The 23110-nt window shown below is 43.4% G+C and overlaps 2 protein-coding genes across 2 annotated transcripts in view; one reads left to right on the top strand and one right to left on the bottom strand.

Moving 5' to 3' along the window:
* The first annotated feature begins 2172 nt into the window (after window positions 1-2172).
* Window positions 2173-5687, top strand: fdx1b (ferredoxin 1b). The gene is made up of 4 exons (XM_029670800.2): window positions 2173-2387; window positions 2750-2877; window positions 3035-3164; window positions 3391-5687. The coding sequence occupies exons 1-4, from the start codon at window positions 2221-2223 to the stop codon at window positions 3494-3496; spliced, it is 531 nt and encodes a 176-aa protein (XP_029526660.1). The 5' UTR covers window positions 2173-2220; the 3' UTR covers window positions 3497-5687.
* Window positions 5688-6229: 542 nt separating this feature from the next.
* LOC115135746 (rho GTPase-activating protein 20-like) overlaps window positions 6230-23110 on the bottom strand; it is a 39784-nt gene continuing 22903 nt past the window's right edge. The window contains exons 9-15 of the mRNA XM_029670799.2: window positions 21856-22041; window positions 12299-12471; window positions 11953-12114; window positions 11661-11770; window positions 10144-10333; window positions 9242-9356; window positions 6230-9135 (exon numbers count right to left, since the gene is read on the bottom strand). Coding sequence (XP_029526659.2) covers window positions 7517-9135; window positions 9242-9356; window positions 10144-10333; window positions 11661-11770; window positions 11953-12114; window positions 12299-12471; window positions 21856-22041 — 2555 coding nt within the window. The 3' untranslated portion in view covers window positions 6230-7516. The remainder of the gene's footprint in view (window positions 9136-9241; window positions 9357-10143; window positions 10334-11660; window positions 11771-11952; window positions 12115-12298; window positions 12472-21855; window positions 22042-23110) is intronic.

Genomic DNA, 23110 nt, shown 5'->3' with positions numbered 1-23110 from the left:
TGAGTCCAAATTTGAGATTTTTGGTTCCACTGCAGTGTCTTTGTAGGTGAACAGAGGATCTCTACATGTGTGGTTCCTACCGTGAAGCATGGAGGAGGAGGTGTGATGGTGTGGGGGTGCTTTGCTGGTGACACTGTCTGTGATTTATTTAGAATTCAAGGCCCACTTAACCAGCATGACTACCTCAGCATTCTGCAGTGATACATCATCCCATCTGGTTTGCGCTTAGTGGGAGTATCATTTGTTTTTCAACAGGATAATGACCCAAAACAGGGCTATTTGACCAAGAAGACCAAGAAGGAGAGTGATGGAGTGCTGCATCAGATGACCTGGCCTCCACAATCATCTGACCTCAACCCAATTGAGATGGTTTGGGATGAGTTGGACCGTAGAGGGAAGGAAAAGCAGCCAAGAAGTGCTCAGCATATGTGGGAACTCCTTCAAGACTGTTGGAAAATTATTCCAGGTGAAGCTAGTTGAGAGAATGCCAAGAGTGTGCAAAGCTGTCATCAAGGCAAAGAGTGGCTACTTTGAAGAATCTCAAATTTAAAATATATTTTGATTTGTTTAACACATTTTTGGTTACTACATGAATCTATGTGTTATTTCATAGTTTTAATGTCATAACTATTATTCTACAATGTAGAAAAAAGTCCAAATAAAGAAAAACCCTTCAATGAATAAATGTGTCCAAACTTTTGACTGGTACTGTATATACTAGATGACTGTTAGGGTTTGAGGTTTTGAAGCCACTGCACCTCCATCTTGGCACTCCCCCACTATTGTAAATAATATTATAGAAATTAATTTATTAATGGCTACATTTGTTTTTGACACGTTTATTCTATTACAGGCACCTTAATGTATACTTTAAAATTATATGCTAAACATTCCAATAAAAAATGTAATATATTTAAAAATATTTTCCTTAAAGTATGTTTTGAAAGTACTAATGTTACTGTCTCCGTGACAACAAAAAATACTTAAATATATGAAATTTTGACTGTGTAATTGAAAAACTGTAGAATTCCATTCATTCCTATGGAGGACCGCTCCGAGGAGTACCAATATGGCCGACCGGTGGTTTCAAAGCCTCTCCATGGCCAAAACATAACATCAGCAATTCAGGGTTTGTATACATCATTGGTTGCCATGCAAACCTGTCCTTAGACAAAATGTATTGACACAATACTGCTCTCACATTGAGCATGACATGTTCATCTATTCACAAAGCAGTTGGCTTAGTGGAATAACTTTGTTGTTAGATATGCATTTTCTAAAATGATGTGGTCAGATTTGCTGTGAGCTCGTAAAGGTCAGAGACACCCTCAGTGTGAGGACCATAATGACATTTTTCTTGACCTGGTAAGTTAAAGAACAATAAGGTAATTTGTTTAGTTGTTTGAGATTCTAGTTGCTGTCCTGCCACTGTGTCCTTGCTCAAGGCACTTAACCCCTAAACTCCTCCAGGGTTGCTGCACTGTGGTTGACCCTATGGCTGACCCTGCTCCAACCTTTGTGTGGATGTGTTTATATTGTCTAGCCTTAACAAACATTAAGAGCTAAACCTGACCATTGTACAACCTAATGTGCACATAATGTACTTGTATATACATACCTAGAGGATGATATGTGGGCCAGTTTTCTGTGAGCTCCTGTAAAAATGTGTTCCCTCCAGCAACAAGAGTAGACGTTACATTTTTGTAAGACATTCTAAAACTTAAAGCAGGTTTACAATGGCCACACATCATCATACAGACAGTAGTTGAGACAGAGGTTCAACATCTTGTAGGTAATAAAGTCTTATAGGTTATCCATGAAGTCACATAACAGGTGGCTGCTCCAAATGCAATTAAATTTGTTTTATAACTAAGTTTTCTGGACAGAGATCGCATTATTTTTTTCAATGAAAAACAACAGCATATTCTTATGAAGAACAAATAGCTCTCATCAGAGGTCAAAATGGGCTAATTGTGTTTAAACAGTGTAGGAAGCCATTGAGGATGCATACTTGACGATCTACGATGATCTTAGGGTTGATGAGATGTGTAATTCTTATAGATGTTAGCTAAACCATTCTCTGCCATCTGCAGAGCTGAGGTTAGGTTATCTATGCTAGGCCTTGGCCCTTCTTGTGGGCTGAGTTCTACTCAAGGCTGATGGTATTCACCAGAGGCCCCCTTTACCACTCAGTCCACAATCGACACGCCACAGGCCAACATGGCAAGGTGTTTGTATCTCGGCTCCTTCCTTTTCACTAAGATGGTCAATACACCCCGTATCTCAATGGGAGTCAAAACTTGCCTCATTAAAACCTGGACCCCACACAGCCAAGGCAAAGCCATCACCATCCACTCGGCCATACACTCCGACTCTGAAAAGAACAGGTAGGTGATTTGAAATTGCTTGTAGGACCATAACATTATCTGCTAAGGTTAGTTTATAGGTCTCTTGAAACCATATATTTTATAATCTGCTGTACATTTTAATTATGTATTCATACTGTTCTTTCTCTGTTCTTACCCAGAGCCATATTATAGTGAGTACCTCTACAATGGGTGATAATATAATAACTGCTGATAAATGTTAATTCAGTTGGCTGAAGATTAAAATCTTTTAATAGGCTTTGATACAATACATCCAGAAAGACCGCTAAATGTTCAACCTTTTCAAACATATTGCTTAAGATAAACGATATGTACTCTTTATCTGGAAAGTCATGGCTTATAACAAGCTCTGATTTTTACAGCTTGTCGGAGGAAAAAGTCATAATACACTTTATTAACCAAGATGGCATCAGAACCACCACTGCTGTTACTGAAGGACAGACCCTGTTGGATGTTGTTGTAAACAAAAACTTGGACATAAGTGGTTTTGGTACGTAAACAGGAAAAATAGACAAGTAAAATATGAATATCTTTAGCAAATATGTATCACTGTATGTTGCATTTACAGTATAAAAGCCATCTACTATCCAGGTGTCTTTAAGGATTTTCACATATGTCCCTTTATTGTCTCCTCTGTTGTTCTTCAGGTGCATGTGAGGGGACATTAGCATGCTCCACCTGTCATCTCATTTTTGACAAGACATTTTATGAGAAGATGGAACCAACGGTGGATGAGGAGATGGATATGCTAGATCTAGCTTACGGGCTTACCAAGACGTGAGTTTCATTTTGAAATGATAAAGTGTCCTTCGCTTGTGGAAATGTTATGATTTACATACGCAATCACAGCTCAATCAAAACAGGCACACACAATAAATGTTGATTTAATCTGGAACAGAAACAAGTGGTAGGGCCTCACTGCTGAACTGACATAGACACAACAAAGTGCAGGAAATTCGGTAATTCATCATCTGTCTGCCTCTAATCTGCTTCTGATTGACAGGTCCCGTCTTGGTTGCCAGGTGACAGTGCAGAAGTGGATGGATGGTATGACTGTCCAAGTGCCCCAAGAGGTGAGGGATGCTGTGGGATCTAAAGGCAGCCAGTGATCCTTCATGCAACCTTCTACACCTCTCACCTACTGTACCAAGTCTAATCATCATCATAATCAAACATCTCCAGAAACATATCACTCAGGACCACTCTGACATGTATTTACCCTTTGCCCTACCAATCAAATAGCTTCTGTTGGAGAATCGGTTGTAGCAATTGCATATTACCTGTACTTAGCATACAAAATGACCTAAAGTGGCATGCATTATAAATAGTAAGTTATTAAATGTTACAAACATTGCCTGTAGTTCAATGACATGTCACCTAGCATGCTGGCTTTATAAAAGGAAACCATTGGAAATATGGAAGCACATTAAAGTGGACCATCTTTATTCAGCAGTTCTCTGCAAAGTGCCTTCAGAAAGTATTCACACTCCTTGACTTTTTCCTAAATGTGTTGTGTTACAGCCTGAATTTAAAATGGATTAAATTGAGATGTTATGAAACTGGCCTACACCCAATACCCCAGAATGTCAAAGTGGCATTATGTTTTTTAAATTTAAATTTATACAAATGAATACATTTTTAAAAGTGAAATGAGTCAATAAGTACTTCAAATCCTTTGTTATGGCAAGCCTAAATAAGTTCAGGAGTAAACATTTGCTTACCAAGTCACATAATAAGTAGCATGGACTCACTCTGTGTTCAACAATAGTGGTTTTGGATCACTACCTCATCTTTGTACCCCACACATACAATTATCTGGAAGGTCCCTCAGTCGAGCAGTGAATTTCAAACACAGATTCAACCCCAAAAAAACAGGGAGGTTTTTGAATGCCTCGCATTTTAAAAAAGCAGACATTGAATATTCCTTTTGAGTATGGTGAAGTTATTAATTACACTGGTGTATCAATACACCCGGTTGCTACAAAGAAACACACGTCATTCCTAACTCAGTTGCCGGAGAGGAAGGAAACTGCTCAGGGATTTCACCATGGGGTCAATTGTGACTTTAAAACAATTAGAGAGTTTAATGGCTGTGATAGGAGAAAACTGAGGATGGATGAATAACATTCTAGTTACTCAACAAAACTAACCTAATTGACAAAGAGAAAGGAAGTAAGCTTGTACAGAATAAAAAAATATCCAAAATATTCATTCTGTTTGCGACAAGTTCTAAAGTAATACTGTAAAACATGTGGCAAAGCAATTAGGTAAATGTGATATTTCTGTATTTCATCTTCAATAAATGTTCAAATATTAAAACATGCTTTCACTTTGTTATTATGGTGTATTGTGTGTAGATGGGTGAGTATTATTTTTAATTCCTTTTTAATTTAGGCTGTAACACAACAAAATGTGGACTAAGTCAAGGGGAATGAATACTTTCTGAAGGCACTTTCTAAACCACATAAATTTCCCTTTAAGTAATTAAAACAACTGTGTTTTCATCCAACTACATTGTGTGAAATTTGACCCACTAATCTTTGTGCAAAACAATAAGTTGTTGCAATTAATAACCCTGCATATTTTAAATAGGATGTCTAGAAAGTTGGGACTGAGAAGGCATGGAAAAACACATGCAGAGAGTTTTGAGGGCAAACATGATTTATATAGGTGGTGCAATAAACATAGGCATATACAGGTTTGTAGCAACTGATAATGTAATAACTGCCAATAATGTAATAGATGTTGCATTCATTATGTAATAAATTGTCAACCTAATAACGTTATATATCTAAAAAGCTATTATTACATTATGCATTGATGAATACATTATGGAGTGGGTAAAAGCTTTTTCATTAATAGTGTAATAACTTTAACCAATAATGTAATAACAACTTTAAAAATAAATACTAAATCTATATTCACTCTTTTTCACGCATATCAAGTGTCATGTAATAGCTGACTACACACCAAACCACATTCCTGAGTCGTTATTTGATATTACTAAGGGAATGTAACCAGTGGGCTAATGTTGGAGAGCTCATATTCATGTTTCTCAACAGACATAAACGGGCAGATCATGGTATTTAAATCCTGACACACTTAGATATTGCAGATAATACAGTCCCAAAATGTTGTCATATCTACCAGAACATGTAAAATGAAGCTGTGAGAGTAACTTTGTATTAAAACATTTCTTGTACTGGTTGACCTGAAAAAGTAAATGTGTAACACTTCCATATGTGGCTCATAAGGGGACTGTAAAGGTAAATACATTAAAGTAGTGGAAAAAAACACAGATTTCGGCCTTGGTCCAATGGGTTATGTGTGAGTGAGTGAGTGAGTGAGTGAGTGAGTGAGTGAGTGAGTGAGTGAGTGAGTGAGTGAGTGAATCAGTCAGTCAGTCAGTCAGTCTGTGAGTGAATCAGTGAGTTTGTCTGTCGGTCTGACATGAGTTTGGTTCCATCTCCACTCTGAAAGGCAAAGTAGCCTGGTCAAACCTGGGATAAGGAGGAGTGAATACTTATGTAAATAAGGTGTTTCTGTTTTTATTTTTAATACATTTGCAAAAATGTCTAAAAAACTATTTTTGCTTTGTCATTATGGGGTATTTTGTGTAGATTGATGAGAATAAAATACTAAGTTAATCCATTTTAAAATAAGGCTGTAACAACAATACGTGGAAAAGTCAAGTGTTCTGAATACTTTCCGAAAGCACTGTATCAATGCATCTATCTATCTATATATATGGAACACCTTATGTACACTGTGTGTGTGTGTGTATATATATATATATATATATGTCACTGTCGTCATATGGAGGAGACCAAGACGCAGCGTGGTAAGCGTACATACTTCTTTAATCAAAGAACGAATACTGAACAAACTATACAAAACAACAAAACGAAACGTGAAGCTAATATGGCTAGTACAGACAGGCAACTAAACATAGAATAAGAACCCACAAAATACCTAAGGAATATGGCTACCTAAATATGGTCCCCAATCAGGGACAACGATAAACAGCTGCCTCTGATTGAGAACCAATCTAGGCAACCATAGACATATAAACAGCTAGACTTACAAAAACCACTAAACATACAAAAAATCCTAGACAATACAAAAACTAAACAAACCACCCTCGTCACACCCTGACCTAACCAAAATAATAAAGAAAACAAAGATAACTAAGGTCAGGACTTGACAATATACACACACAGTGTACATAAGGTGCTCCATTTTAAACATGAAAAATGGCACTGAACTTTTAAAAAACAACATTATTTTTTATATTTTTTAACTCAATGTGATTTATGTTGTAATTCTTCTTTAACGATAAAAGTTAGAATCAGGAAAATGTGAACACCATGCAATCGCTTGACAGTATTTGGAACTCAGTTTGGATAATATTCCATCTCATGTATTTACATTTTTTACAGCTATTTTGTGTGTTAGCTGAACTATATTTGTAGAAGTGTTTGCTCGTATACAAATTGTGAATGTTATACCTAATTTGCCTCACATTTTTATTTTTTCCCTGACATATTATCCCTATCATCTTCTTGAACATGTCACAGTCCCTCCAGTAAACACACACATGACATTGAAGGCAAGATGTCTGGTCCTTATTCATAGCTTCAGCCATTTGCTATACAAAAGCATTAAGAATCCCCATTCAGTTGGAGGAGGTGCTCTGTCTGAGTGGTTTGCATAAATACCATTCATTTCCTCTAAGCAACAACCCACAGGACATTGCACAGACTGTTGAAATTGCTTATCAAGCTGACTAGTTTGACAAAATGAACTGCAAGTACTAACCCATTGAGTCTTTACCATCTGACACGGTCTTACTTCCTTGCTTAACTTTCATTACACATGCATCATACATTTATCTGCATTCATCACTAATCCTAATTCCTGCATTTAATCTGCACCATTCTTAATTTAGAATTTAGCAAGAAATACGTAGATATTTACACACAGAGGGAGGTAAAGTAATCCTTGATTATCTACATTCTGATAACCCACTATAAAACACCAAGTGATGAGCATTTGTACAATCAGACAACTGATTCCTCACCGTGTGATAGCTTTGTGGCATTTTCTGTTGGTTCAGCCATTTTACTTTGCTACTGGAGTTTACTTACAAGTTTTTTATCAATTGCTTTTGCATCCGAGTTGCCATTCTTGTTGTCACCTGAGCTGAAGTATTCTCTCACAGTGTTTCTGACAGTTGCTGGCAGTTTTATTCTTACAGTGTGGCTGATCGTGCTTGCCGTTTTGGCATTGGTTTTAGATGATGTCTGGGAGAGAGGGGTGCATCCACCACCCAACTGTTCAGGGACCACCTCACCACAGTCAATCTCTGTTTTAGTCTTTGCTCCTTTCTTCTTGTTGTTGACAGATTGTCTGATTGACACAGACTGAAGGACCAGTGGAGTGTTTTGACCATAGAACACTGTCTGGGGTATGTGGACCTGCACACTCTGACCGAGAAGTTCCTCGTTTTCCTTATGTTCTCTCCCTGTGTCAGACACCAGAGAGACGCCACACTCTTCCACAGATTGATCAGACGGTTTCTTCACCAGCATTCTGTTAGAGGAGGTGTAAAATGTCATTTTTGTCCTCTTCACCTCTTCTTTGTTGACAGCCTGGTTGTTTGTTTTTCTCAGCTGTATGTGTGTAATGGATATTTCTTTGGTCTGGCCTTTTGACTCTGATGTCTCAAACACTTTATCCTTCTGGCTCTGGTGCACCTGCTCCCCACTCCAATCAGAGATAAAATTCTCACTGTCATCTGGTTGAGAGACAGGGCTTTGACTATTCTCACCTTTTAAACTATAGAGGCTTTGCGTACGCAACTGGTAGTCTTCTCTATTCTGAATGCTATTAGAACGGTAATGCTCCTTGTCTTCTTCTCTCTCATCATACTTATTATACAAGTCCAAAACCTCGGGTGCCTGAGCCACTGCCACTGGGAATGTCATGCTCCAGTCTTTTGGGAATTTCTTCGGGGTGTCTGGGGTGAGAGGGCGTAACCGTGCCGACGTGCCGAACAGGAAGGGTAGGGAGCTGGGCTCGTTGGGAGAGGACACAGAGTCAGAGCAGAAGGAAAAGGCACTGTCTATGGAGCTCAGAGAGGAGGCAGACGGTGAGGTGGCTGCGGAGGACAGGCTGGAGAAACTGGACCTGTTGGACATGGCCAGCCTCTGGGCAGGGTGCCAGAACCTAGAAGCTACCTGAGGGGACCTCCAGAAGGCATACCTAGATCTGCCGCCACCTACCCTGGGGCTGCTGTCCCCCTTTAGTAGCCCCTTAGCGTGGGGTTTGTGTGTGTGTTGGGAGTGGTCTGCACAGCCACACATCACTGCCGCATCGCAGCTGGACTGACGGGCAACAGGAGTGTGGATCTGGCTTTGGGACCCTGACTGGGGAGAAGCCAGAGACACACTGGGTTCTGAGGAGCAGCGGGCTGAGCGAAGACTCTGGGACTCCATCAGGGAGCATATAGACCCACTGGACAGTGAAGACATAAAGTCTAGATTTCCACAGCTATAAGCACTTTCCTCACTCACATATTGCTTTTTCAAGGAGTCAACCTCATTCAGAAGGCCCAAAATCTCTTTCTCCTCTTTCAAGACCAGTTTCCCTGGAGACAGGAATAAAGGTTCCCTGTTAGGAGAGTGAAGTCCTCCTTGCTTCTCCCATTCCCAATCATCAGACAAGTAGAGCTGCTGGTAAGACTCCACTGAAAGAAAAAACACGGGAGGATCAAAGCGAGACCACATGGTTACCGTGAAAATGCAAAAAAAGAAAAGAAAAATCAACCATATGTTATCTAACAAAGATCTCACCCATGACATCGTCTACAGTTCCTTGTTCACAATTTGTCTCAGTAAAAATGCACTCAACATCTTTTCCAAAAATGGCCGGGGTGTTTTCAATGAGTAGTTGGATGAGAGCTGCAACCTGCAATGGAGACATGAAAACACATTGAGGCAGAAAGCGTTAACATATAGGGGATACAGGAGATGAACATACACTATCTGCTCATGCTAACTTCAACACCAGAGTCATTAATGGGGTCCAATGAAAATGACTTTCAATTCAGTGTATTATTCCAATTTACACAGAAAATAAACAACTTATACAGTGAGCTCCAAAAGTATTGGGCAACAAATATTTGTTGTTGTTTTGGCTTCAGATTTGAAATGATTCAATGATTATGAGGTTAAAGTGCAGACTGTCCGCTTTCATTTCAGTGTATTTTAATCCATATCGGGTGAACCGTTTAGAAATTAGAGCACTTTTTGTAGATAGTCCCCCCATTTTAGAGGACCAAAAGTATTGGGACATATCTACATTATGTGCATTATTAAAGTAGTAAAATGTTACGTATTTGGTCCCATATTCATAGCACGCAATGACTACATCAACTTATGACTGTACAAACGTGTTGGATGCATTTGATGTTTGATTTGGTTGTGTTTCATATTATTTTGTGCCCAATAGAAATGAATGGTAAATAATGTATTGTGTCATTTTGGAGTCACTTTTCCGTAAATAAGAATATAATGTTTCTCAACACTTCTACACTTATGTGGATTCTACCATGATTACGGATAATCGTGAATGATGAGTGAGAAGAATTACTGAGGCATAAATATCATGTGATATTTGTGCATCTGTAACTTTCTCACTCATAATTGTTCACGATTCATTCAGGATTTTGCGGAATCATGGTAGCATCCACTACCTTTTTAGTGGACTGACTCTCCTCCTCTGGCCCTTTGGGCACGGGCAGCCACAGCATGTTGGGAGCGATACAGAGAGCCAGGTTCAAAGCGTTCATCTGGTTCTCCTGCGAGCTCTCCTGGATGTGATAGAGAAGGGCGAACAGGTAGCGGAGCAAGGTAACATTATCCTCTGGAAGCTGGCTCAATAGCCTGAAGGGGACAGACAATGGAGTGCCATTAATACCCTAGTGGCTAATTGAGGCCAGTAATGTAGAGAGGAATAGGTGAGTGGCTGATGCAAACACCCTAGTGAATGTGTTCTGTCCTGTTCATATACCATTCTTTAGTCTGTCTCTGTCTTTGGTAAATTCCACTTCTGCACAGTACATACAGTACATTTACTTGGGGAAGAACACATCAATAAATATATCTCTTCATGTTGTTGAAGTTGCTCTAATGTGCCGAATGTGTTTTTCAAAGATATTAAGATAAAAAACAGATATTGAATGACTTTGAAACAGGACATGAAGTGCTGAGAAGGCTATTGGAATTAAAAAACAAGCAATACAGTTCTGTGTGTTTTTCTAGATGCACAAAACGATTGAATGAATTTAGCTGAATTGCAAACCACTGCTCTTCTATTCTATTGAGGGCATTTAACCTCTATTAAAGACAATTCTTTGATATGTACTTTTTTTTCACTTTTCTGCCAGTCACAGGTTTCAAGATTTGAATTATTGTGTGCATTCTGTTGTACAATTTTCAATATTGTTCTGTTTCTGCTCACATCTATGGCTCAGCGTTACCCAAATGTTTCCTATCTATTTTTAAATTGATTTTTTACCCTGTTTTCTTCCCAATTTCATGGTATCCAATTGGTAGTTACAGTCTTGTCTCATCGCTGCAACTTCCGTACGGACTCGGGAGAGGCGAAGGTTGAGAGCTGTGCGTTCTCCGAACTACAACCAAGCCACACTGCTTCTTGATACAGTGCCCACTTAACCCGGAAGCCAGTCGCACCAATGTGTCGGAGGAAACACTGTGCACCTGGCAACCGTGTCAGCATGCACTGCGCCCGGCACGCCACAGGAGTCTCTAGTGCGCGATGGGACCAGGACAACCCTGCTGGCCAAACCCTCCCCTAACCCGGACGACACGGGGCCAATTGTGCACCATCCCATGGATCTCCCGGTTGCAGCCGGCTGCGACAGAGCCTGGACTCGAACCCAGAATCTCTAGTGGCACAGCTGAATCTCTAGTGGCACTGCGATACAATCCCTTAGACCACTGCGCCACTCAAGAGGCTCCAAATCCCATAGAATAGGTAGCCACCGGACAATCATTCAAGCGGGAAAATCTCAATAAAACAATTGTAAGCAGATCCATTATATCAGAGGTGGGTGCAGAGGGTGGAGTCTTTTGTTTCATCCCTGCTCTAACAATTGTCTCAGTTCATCAAGGACCATATGACAACTCCTTTATTTTAGCCACTAATCTATTGTTGGTAAACAAATAAACAGATGTATGAATCTCTCACCCTTTTATCAACTCAATCTTGTCTTCAATATCATCAGCCGCCATGACCTCCATCCACTTCTCATACAGACCAGTACTTAGCACACTGCCAGGGATGTTGCGCAGAAAGTCCTGTTCATTCAAATATAAGTCCTAGCAATCAAAATCTATACAGTACAGTATGAAAATAGTTTAAAAAAAACTTTTGGTCCTCCATTTTAACATGTTACTGTTGGCCATAATATTTCAGTTTAAAATCCAATGCAGTCTAGTAAATAATCTAAAACACAAGTGAGACTTCAGAAAGCAATTACAGTGATGACTGATGCAGCAACAAACACAGACTCCCCCTCCAGCTGAACACTGTTGCCAGAGTTCAGTCTTTCCTTCAGTTCCCGGCATGTCTTAGCATTGGCTGAGCGCCGGAAGATCCCTGTGGTGGTGGGGCCCTCATGATACAACAGATACAGCATGTCCTGTATGGAGAATAGACCAGACATGTAGTAGTTTGCAGGCGCAATTACAAGCTGTGAATAATTTGCCCACCATGACTGATATTATCCTAATTTTCCCATCACGATTGGAATTATCCTCACTGCTTTCCCAGCAGTAGAGATGAATCATTTATAATTTTTCATATTTGATGGGATCAGAACTCACCATGATGGGTCTGGGTAGATTTCCATGATGACAGATGGAGGCCAATGAAAGACCAAAGAGCTTGTGAGGAGTTGTGGGGGATTCAGGATATCCACCTCCTTGGCTGCCATGTCCTCTTCTCAGAGCCCAGTCTAACAGAGACTTCTTTCTCTTTATGTGTTTCTGAAAGGAATCTGTTGGAAATTATGAACAGCGCATTCTTTAGAAACTCTGAGTGACAGATATGTGGTTGTCATTCAATCAGACCTGCTTTCAGCCAAACAAAAATATTAAAATTTGAGTAACAAATCTGTCACGGCTTCAATAAGTAATGAGTGCAGGAGTCAGGCGCAGAGAGCAGGGTAGTTCAAAAGAAGTGGATCTTTACTATTCCAAAAAAAACAGAGAGACGGTCACGCCACACACACAAGGGCGGGTAAAGTCCCAGTCCAAACAAACAGGACGAAACTGATCGGAAAAAAGAAACCACAAGAATAATCAAACACCATAAAGAGAAAAACAAGCCCGCACAAAAGCCGGCGGGCCTACTGGGTTTAAATAGCCCACAACCAAACCTAAACACGAAACAGGTGCAACAAATCAGACACTAAATGAAACAGAAAAGGGGGTCGGTGGCAGCTAGTAGGCCCTCCCAGTCCACGAGGTACTGCAGGCCCCTCACCCGGCGTCTCGAGTCCAGAATAGCTCGTACAGTGTACGCCGGGGACCCCTCGATGTCCAGAGGGGGCGGAGGGACCTCCGGCACCTCACCTTCTTGTAGGGGACCAGCTACCACCGGCCTGAGGAGAGACACATGAAACGAGGGGTTAATGCGATAGTAAGAGGGAAGTTGCAATCTATAACACACCTTGTTCATCCTCCTCAGGATTTTAAATGGCCCTAGCTTCCGGCAGGGCAGGCGGAGGGGCAGGTTTCGGGTCGAGAGCCAGACCCTGTCCCCTGGTGCGAACACAGGGGCCTCACTGCGGTGGCGGTAAGCGCTCTTCTTCTGCCGTCCACCGGCCTGCTTAAGAGAGTCCTAGACTGCCTGCCAGGTCTCCCTAGAGCACTGTACCCACTCCTCCACCACAGGAGCTTCGGTCTGACTTTGATGCCACGGAGCCAGGACCGACTGGTAGCCCAGCACGCATTGGAATGGCGACATGTTCGTGGAGGAGTGACGGAGTGAGTTCTGGGCCAACTCCGCTCATGGGACGTACCTCGCCCATTCTCCTGGCCGGTTCTGGCAATACAACCGCAGAAACCTACCCACTTCCTGGTTCAATCTTTCCACCTGCCCATTACTCTCGGGGTGATAACCAGAGGTCAGGATGACCGAGACCCCCAGACGCTCCATAAACGCCCTCCAAACACGGGACGTGAACTGGGGACCTCGATCAGATACGATGTCCTCTGGCACCCCGTAGTGCCGGAAGATGTGGGTAAATAGAGCCTCCGCAGTCTGTAGGGCTGTAGGGAGACCAGGCAATAGGAGGAGACGGCGGGACTTAGAGAACCGATCCACAACGACCAGAATGGTAGTGTTCCCCTGAGATGGGGGAAGATCAGTAAGAAAGTCCACCGATAGATGAGACCAGGGCCGTTGTGGAACCAGGAGGGGCTGTAACTTCCCTCTAGGCAGGTGTCTATGAGCCTTAATCTGAGCGCACACCGAACAGGAGGAGACATGGCCAAGGACGTGAGGCTCTAAGGTGGGCCACCAGTATTTCCCCCTAAGACCCCGCACTGTCCTCGCAATCCCCGGATGACCTGAAGAAGGTAGTGTGTGAGCCCATCGAATCAATTGATCACGGACACCAAGCGGCACGTACCTGAGACCGGTCGGACACTGTGGAGGCGCAGGTTCAAACCGCAACGCCCGCTCGATGTCCGTGTCCACCCCCCATACCACCGGAGCCACCAGCCTAGCAGCTGGAAGGATGGGAGGAGGATCGATGGACCGGTCCTCAGTGTCATAGAGACGGGACAGCGCGTCGGCCTTAATGTTGAGGGAACCTGGTCTATAAGAGATGGTAAATCTAAATCGGGTAAAGAACATGGCCCACCTAGCCTGAAGCGGATTCAGTCTCCTCGCCGCCCGGATATACTCCAGATTGCGGTGGTCAGTCCAGATGAGGAAAGGGTGTTTAGCCCCCTCAAGCCAGTGTCTCCACACCTTCAGGGCTTTTACTATAGCTAGCAACTCCCGGTCCCCCACATCATAGTTCCGCTCCACCGGACCCAGCTTCTTAGAAAAGAAAGCGCAGGGGCGGAGCTTCGGTGGCGTGCCCGAGCGCTGTGACAGCACGGCTCCAACCCCAGCCTCGGACACATCCACCTCCACTATGAATGCTAATGAAGGGTCCGGATGCGCCAATACGGGCGCGACAGTAAACAGCGCCTTCAACTGATTGAAAGCTCCATCTTCCTTGGCCGACCACCGTAAACGCCCCCCCCCCCCTTCAGCAGTGAGGTAATAGGCGCCGCCATTTGTCCAAAACCCCGGATAAATCTCCGGTAGTAATTGGCAAACCCTAAAAACCGCTGCACCTCCTTTACCGTGGTCGGCGGTCACACTCCATCACCACCCCCGAGGTGGAAATGCGATAACCCAGGAAGGAAACGGCTCGTTTGGAGAACACACATTTCTCAGCCTTGACATATAGGTCATGCTCCAGCAGTCGCCCAAGTACCTTGCGCGCCAGGGAGAAATGCGTGGCGTGTGGCAGAATAGATCAAGATGTCATCAATGTATACCACCACACCCTGCCCGTGCAGGTCCCTGAGAATCTCATCTATAAAGGATTGAAAGACGGCTGGAGCATTCTTTAACCCATACGGCATGACGAGGTACTCATAGTGGCCTGATGTGGTATTAAACGCTGTTTTCCACTCGTCTCCCTCCCGAATACGCACCAGATTGATTATACGCGCTTTTTGTGAAAAAACGCGCTCCGTGGAATGATTCCACCGCTGGAATGAGAGGTAGCGGATAACTAAATCCCACTGTGATCGAATTTAGACCTCGATAATCAATGCACAGACGCAGTCCTCCCTCCTTTTTCTTCACAAAAAAGAAACTCGAGGAGACAGGTGACATGGAGGGCCGAATGTACCCCTGTCTCAGAGATTCCGTGACATATGTCTCCATAGCCAACGTCTCCTCCTGAGACAATGGGTACACGTGACTCCTGGGAAGTGCAGCGTTCTCCTGGAGGTTTATCACGCAACCCCCCGTCGATGGGGTGGTAATTTGGTCACCTTCTTTTTACAAAAAGCGATAGCCAAATCGGCATATTCTGGGGGAATGCGCACAGTGGCAAGCTGGTCTGGACTCTCCACCGACGTGGCACAGATGGAAACTCCTATACACCTACCTGAACACTCCTCTGACCACCCCTGAAGAGCCCCCTGTCTCCAGGAAATGAGGGGATTGTGAATAGCCAGCCAGGGAATCCCCAACACCACTGGAAACGCAGGTGAATCAATAAGGTAGAAACTGATCCGCTCCCTATGATCCCCCTGCGTTACCATGTCCAGCGGAATCGTGGCCTCCCTGACCAGCCCTGACCCTAACGGTCGGCTAACTAAGGAGTGCACGGGGGAAGGTGGGTCTATCTGCACCAACGGAATACCCAATTTACGGGTGAGTCCGCAATCCATAAAATTCCCAGCTGCGCCTGAATCGACTAACGCCTTATGCTGGAGAGAGGGAAAAAACGCAGGGGAAAAAAATTATAAAAACATGTGACCAACAGGGAGCTCTGGGTGAGTTTGGTGCCTACTCACCTGGGGTGGCCGAGAAGAGTTCCGCCTGCCATCTCGACTCCCCAACGCACTCCTCCAGCACCGGTCCGAAGTGTGTCCTCTCCGGCCGCAGTAGGTGCAGGAGGAGCCTCCTCCTCCGGTCCCCCTAGATGCAGCTCCTCCCAACTCCATCGGAGTTGGAGCGGGAGGGCTGGGAGGTGGAACTGACAGGACCCCCTCTGAACGCCCGCGGGCAGCTAGCAGGTTGTCCAGTCGGATCGACATGTCTATAAGCTCGTCGAGGGAGAGTGTGGTGTCCCGACAAGCTAGCTCCCTGCGTACGTCCTCCCGGAGGCTGCATTGGTAGTGGTCCATCAGGGCCCTGTCATTCCACCCCGCACCAGCAGCCAAGGTCCAGAACTCCAAGGCGAAGTCCTGTGCGCTCCTCGTCTCCTGTCTGAGGTGGAACAGTCTCTCACCGGGTAGTGGTCCCGAGCCGAGTCTAGGCCGTTCCAGACAGCGTTGGCCCATTCCAGGGCTCTATCCTTCAAACATGAGACGAGGAGGCTCACACTCTCCTCACCCGAGGGAGTTGGACGAACGGTAGCCAGGTAGAGCTCAAGATGGAGCAAAAACCCCTGGCACCCAGCTGCCGCTCCATCGTACTCCCTCGGGGGCGCGAGACGCAACGTGCCGGAACCAGACGATGACATTGGAGGAGTGGGTTGTGTCATCTGTGGGGGAGCTGGGGTGGATGTCGGGAGACCACTCCTCTCCCATCGCTCCATCCTCTCCATCATCATGACCGAACCGATCCGATGGAGGACGGCTGTGTGATGGAGGATGCGCTCCTCCATCGATGGAGGAGGGGTGGTTGCTGCTCCTGCTGACTCCATAGTGGTGCGGGCTTCTGTCACGGCTTCAATAAGTAGTGAGTGCAGGAGTCAGGCGCAGAGAGCAAGGTAGTTCAAAAGATATGGATCTTTAATATTTAAAAAAAAAACAGAGAGACGGTCACGCCACACACACAAGGGCGTGTAAAGTCCCAGTCCAAACAAACAGGACGAAACTGATCGGAAAAAATAAACCACAAGAATAATCAAAAACCATAAACAGAAAAACAACTGGGCCTACTGGGTTTAAATAGCCCACAACTAACCCTAAACACGAAACAGGTGCATCAAATCAGACACAACTAAATGAAACAGAAAAGGGGATCGGTGGCAGCTAGTAGGCCGGCGACGACGACCGCCGAGCGCCGCCCGAACAGGAAGAGGCACCATCTTCGGCGGGATTCGTGACAAAATCAGCGCAATTCCCAGAGGAGAACACACAAAAACAATTATATATAATGCCAATCTCTAATATTAAGGAAGACTTGATGTTCTGCTCGCCTGAGTTGGAATAGAGTTAGAATACCTCATGATAAGCTGTACACCATACTAAGAGTTCTCATCTACATTGTTGGTAGCTGTCTAGTTACCAGCACAAAGCGATGCTGGCACTAAGATCGCATTGAACAAGCTGTATGAGGCCATAAGTAAACAAGAAAATGCTCATCCAGAGGTGGTGCTCCTAGTGGCCGGTAATTTTAATGCAGGAAAACTGAAATCCGTCTTACCAAATTTCTACCAGCGTGTCACCTGTGCAGCTAGAGGTGAAAAAACTCTAGATCACTTTTACTCTTCACACAGATATGCTTACAAAGCTCTCCCGTGCCCTCCTTTTGGCAAATCTGACCATAACTCTATCCTCTTAATTCATGATTACAAGCAAAAACTCAAAACAGGAAGTACCAGTGACGCGCTCAATACGGAAATGGTCTGACGAAGTGGATGCCAAGCTACAGGACTGAAAAATGTTCTCGGAACTCATCTGATGGGTTCGAGGAGTTTACCACATCAGTCACTGGCTTTGTTAATCAGTGCATCGACCACGTCACCCCCCAAGTTATCATATGTACATATATATCCCAACCATAAGCCATGGGTTACAGGCAACATCCGCACTGAGCTAAAGGCTAGAACTGCCTCTTTCAAGGAACGGGACACTAACCCGACACTACAAGAAATCCCGCTACGCCCATCAAACAAGCAAAGCATCAGTATAGTGGCTTGCGAAAGTATTCACCCCCCCCCCGGCATTTTTCCTATTTTGTTTTTGCAGCAATTACACCTGCAAGTCTCTTGGGGTATGTCTCTATAAGCTTGGCACATCTAGCCACTGGTATTTTTACCCGTTCTTCAAGGCAAAACAGCTCCAGCTCCTTCAAGTTGGATGGGTTCCGCTGGTGTACAGCAATCATTAAGTCATACCACAGATTCTCAATTGGATTGAGGTCTGGGCTTTGACTAGGCCATTCCAAGACATTTAAATGTTTCTCCTTAAACCACTCAAGTGTTGCTTTAGCAGTATGCTTAGGGTCATTGTCCTGCTGGAAAGTGAACCTCTGTCCCAGTCTCGAATTTCTGGAAGACTGAAACAGGTCTCCCTCAAGAATTTCCCTGTATTTTGCACCATCAATCATTCTTTCAATTCTGACCAGTTTCCCAGTCCCTGCAGCATGATACCGCCACCACCATGCTTCACTGTGGGGGTGGTTTTCTCTGGGTGATGAGAGGTGTTGGGTTTGGGCCAGACATAGCGTTTTCCTTGATGGCCATACAGCAACATATTAGTCTCATCTGACAAGAGTACATTCTTCCATATGTTTGGGGAGTCTCCCACGTGCTTTTTAGCAAACACCAAACGTGTTTGCCAGCTTCCAGCTTCCTAAATCAAGTTTTACAGAGGGCAATATACACAAACTAATAGTATAATAGAGAAAACATGTGGATTCATATTTAGAAGCAGTGGAAAGCAGCATTGTTAGTAATATATACACACAACCATGAAGATGTCTTGCTCTCAGCATTCTGTAAATTCATGCATATGTTCATGCTACAGTATATACAGTATATACTGTATCATGAACATATGCATGAATTTACAGAATGCTGAGAGCAAGACATCATCATGCTTGTGTGACACTTGAATGTTGGTCAAAGGGGAAATAAATTAAATCATTTGCTAGCAGGAATGACACCGATAAACAGAGTTCTTCGCTCTCTGCCTGCTGAACACCTGCTCTCACCGTCGTTAACAGAGCTGCTGGAAAACAGTGGGGTCGAAGGACGCTGTCTACCGGTCTCCCCGCTAGCATTGGAGGCAGTGGATCATCTGGACCAACTATTGAGGAATTTAACTAAACCATTCCAACGTTTCTGAAACTACCTCCCCTAACATGTAATGTTGGAAATGTTCTACCCTCTTGTGGCTTTGAGTCAGTGACTCTTATCACGGAGTTTGCTAGTTACCGATATCATGTGCAAACACTTTACTAGCACAGTGTTGCTCCTCTCGATAGCACAGCAGACGGAAGGCTAGGGCGACACGTGTACTAGCTAGCTTGATAGTTATTGACACAGTGTGCTAGCTAGCTTGATCGTTAGCCTCCCACCTACTGTGTACCATAGTCCTCCTTAGGACTAGCTAGCTAAGCAATCAGTGTGTCTGTCACTCCAGCCTGACAAACACCTGCCCTCGTCATTGTTAACAGAACTGTGGGAAAACAGTGCCCGACAGGCAGGGGAGAAGGACACTGTCAAATTAAGTGGACACTTCTGATGATGTATCATGACGTCTGATCAGTATACACTTGCAGGGCGGAAGGAATGATTTTAAAATGGAAATTGGACGGAAATTCGTGACTCGTTCCGCAATGATTGTGTTTTCAGCCACCGGTAGCTTGTGGGTGCTTTATATGCACTACAGTCAATTATGAGTGCATGTATGTCTACTATAATTATTAATATACGCCTACTGTATGAAAGCTAGCAAATGAATTAGCTAACTAACATTAGCCTGCCTAGCTGGAACTTCTGAAGAAGGAACATTTTTCATTTCTATAATTTCCGAAAGATAACCAAACAAAAACATGTTTTTACATTACGTGTTTGTGCCGTCATGTGCATTAATAGCATAATTTATAACTTATTTACATTCGTTTTTACTTACACTTGTATGTTGACTTCTCAATTGAAGTGTTTTTTAAAGTTTTTGCTGACTTTTCTTAGCGGATGTACAATCGTGGCAAATTGAATTATGGGGAGTTTCAGGCCCTGGAGTGAAAATAGTTGTACACTAGCAAAGACGACTAAATACAAGGGCTGAGGGGCTTACGTTGCAAACTTCCCTTTCATTGCTAATCATTTGGACCACCCTCCAAGATGGCGACGGAGATTCCTCCAAGGGCATAAGGCGAGGGTAAGTGGACGAGGGTGTGTATTTTAAATGTTTGGACAGCAACCACTGTCCACTGGTATATGCCTAGCTAGCTAACGTTGTCGCCCCCGCCCCTTCTGTGGGGTTTATCGGCAACTGGAATCCAACGTTATTGTGCATTATGCCACCTACTCTACTGGAGTGCCCCTGCCTATGTCTGTCCTAAATAAAACGTCTACCAATATAAGTATAAAGAGCAGGAATGCACCCTTCTCTGGAGGAATTGTGTGCTACCTGCATGAGTGCCAGAGGGTGGCGCTTTCTGTGTGTGGCCTAGGAGCATAAAGCAAGCGACGGCGGGAGACATCCTGTCTTGTTTGAGCAGTGTAGAGAAGAGTGTTTTTGCTCCCAAAATGAAACTCCAGGTCGCACAGCTAAATTACCACTTAAAGAGTCATTATGGTTGCACATAGAACCATCACCCTTACCAAATAACTCCTGAAGAATCTTGTTTTCTAAGTCTACAGCCACAAAGGCATACATGAAAAGACAGGGATGTGAGGAACTGATGTGTGGATACAGCCCTTAGACGTGGTATATTGGCCATATACCACAAACTCTTGAGGTGCCTTATTGACATTATAAACTGATTACTAACGTAATTAGAGCAGTAAAAATAAATGTTTTACCATACCTGTGGTATACTAGAATGTTGGCCAATCAGCATTCAGGGCTTGAATCACCCAGTTTATAATCATGAATGAGTGATGATGTGACCTGGATGGTCAAGTGGTTAGTGCTGTTTCTCCTGGTACACGTACATACCGCTGTCACAGTAGGACTGAATCCGGCATATACTGCGCTGTGACCATTATAATTTGATCTTTCCTGGGATGTGAGCACTGATGTATGGTGGAAAAAGTTAAATACATGTTTCTTGCCATAAATTGTTCAGTAGAAAATGTTGACATTACAAGACAGCTGCTGAAAACACCCTTAATAAGGCATCATGCAGAGAAATCGCCATGCATGGTTTTTCAGATATACTTTCCGCATTTGTGCATAGAAATGACTGTGCAAAACAATTCAATTGGCATTTGAGAATACATGATTCGTTATAAAGATCAGTAAAAAGGTCCGCGATAAAATAATTTGTAATTTCTTTTTCTCACAATTTTATGCCATGACAGGGAGACAGTATGCTATGACAGAGAGACAGTATGCTATGACAGAGAGACAGTATGCTATGACAGAGAGACAGTATGCTATGCCTCCAACAAGCAATGGAACATTTAGAACACTGTAATTATTCTAATTACAGGAAGGATATTCTGATAACATCTGTAGAACTACATGTGCTAGCGTGACAGGAAGTTATTTACTATCTCCATTATGAATAAACCACTTCTGTAAAGAGGGCTAGATAATTGACTTGTAGAAACAAAATGCACTAAAGAAAATTACATTGTTTACCCCTGTGGTGTATATCGGTGGAACTTAAAAATCAATACATGCCAGCATCTCTTTCTCTCTCTCTCTCTCTCTGTGAAAGTTAATGAATGATTCACCTGCTCGGCCATGTCCTCCCCCCTCAGCCTTTAGCCTAAGGATGAAGCGAGGGCCGGAAGCGTCTTTAAGAAGGTGATCAAGGTAGAGGCTCCCATCTACAGTCAGAATGTTGTTGGTGACTGTCAAGGCTTGGCGGTCCATTTCCCTCAAGGAGTTCAGAATAATACTGAAGGGATGCTCATGACCTGTCAGACACGACACGTGTAGATCAGATCAGTTTTTTTTTGTATAGAATTGGAAATTGCATTCACTCCCTGCTGCTACCATTTCTGTTTTATAAGGAATAAGGCACAAAGGGATGTGGTAATGGCCAATATACCACAACTAAGGGTTGTTTTTATGCACGACGCAACGCGGAGTGCCTGGATACAGCCCTTAGCCGTGGTATATTGGCCATATACCACAAACCCTCGAGGTGCCGTATTGCCATTATAAACTGGTTACTAACGTAATTAGAGCAGTAAAAATAAATGTCATACCTGTGGTACACGGGAATGTCAGCCAATCAGCATTTAGGGCTTGAATCACCCAGTTTATAATCATGAATGAATGATGATGTGACCTGGATAGTCAAGTGGTTAGTGCTGCTGCTCCTGGTACACGTACATACCGCTGTCACAGTAGGACTGAATCCGGCCTATACTGCTCTGTGACCCATTATCATTTTATCTTTCCTGGTAATCTATCATTAGCTTAATATCTGTTCAAATAAAACAAAAAAATCGAAAGGAGTCAAGAGGCAAGAAGACAGAAATCGAAAGGAGTGATTCAATTATATGGGAGATGCATGATGAATCACAACCCCCTTATAATTACATGGGCTTAAAGAAAAAGTACATGTTATATAAAAATGCTTGTAGTACCAGTCCTTAGCAATTTTTTTCAAACTGAGATCACCTCATCATTTCCCAGAGTCTATTTTGTTGCTGCTGATTTAAATGTAGTCCAGTGTATCTCAGTTGGTAGAGCATGGTGCTTGCAACGCCAGGGTTTTGGGTTTGATTCCCACAGGGCACCAGCATGAAGTTGTATACACTCACTACTGTAAGTCGCTCTGGATAAGAGTGTCTGCTATAATATACTAATGAGCATTGACTAAATTATATATTTTTCTACCAGCATTGACTTGAGAAATATAGGTATCTGCCCTTTAGACAGAGTAGCATTCGGTTGTATGAGACATTAATTCCAGACACACAAAGGCCCTCATGAATCCCTCTTCCGATCCCCAGGATTCCTAATATGCCGTGGCTT

Source organism: Oncorhynchus nerka, linkage group LG10 (genome assembly GCF_034236695.1).
Source record: "Oncorhynchus nerka isolate Pitt River linkage group LG10, Oner_Uvic_2.0, whole genome shotgun sequence".
Taxonomy (NCBI): Eukaryota; Metazoa; Chordata; class Actinopteri; order Salmoniformes; family Salmonidae; genus Oncorhynchus; species Oncorhynchus nerka.
The sequence above is the reverse complement of the archived record's forward strand: the minus strand, read 5'-3'. Positions and strand labels throughout refer to the sequence as shown.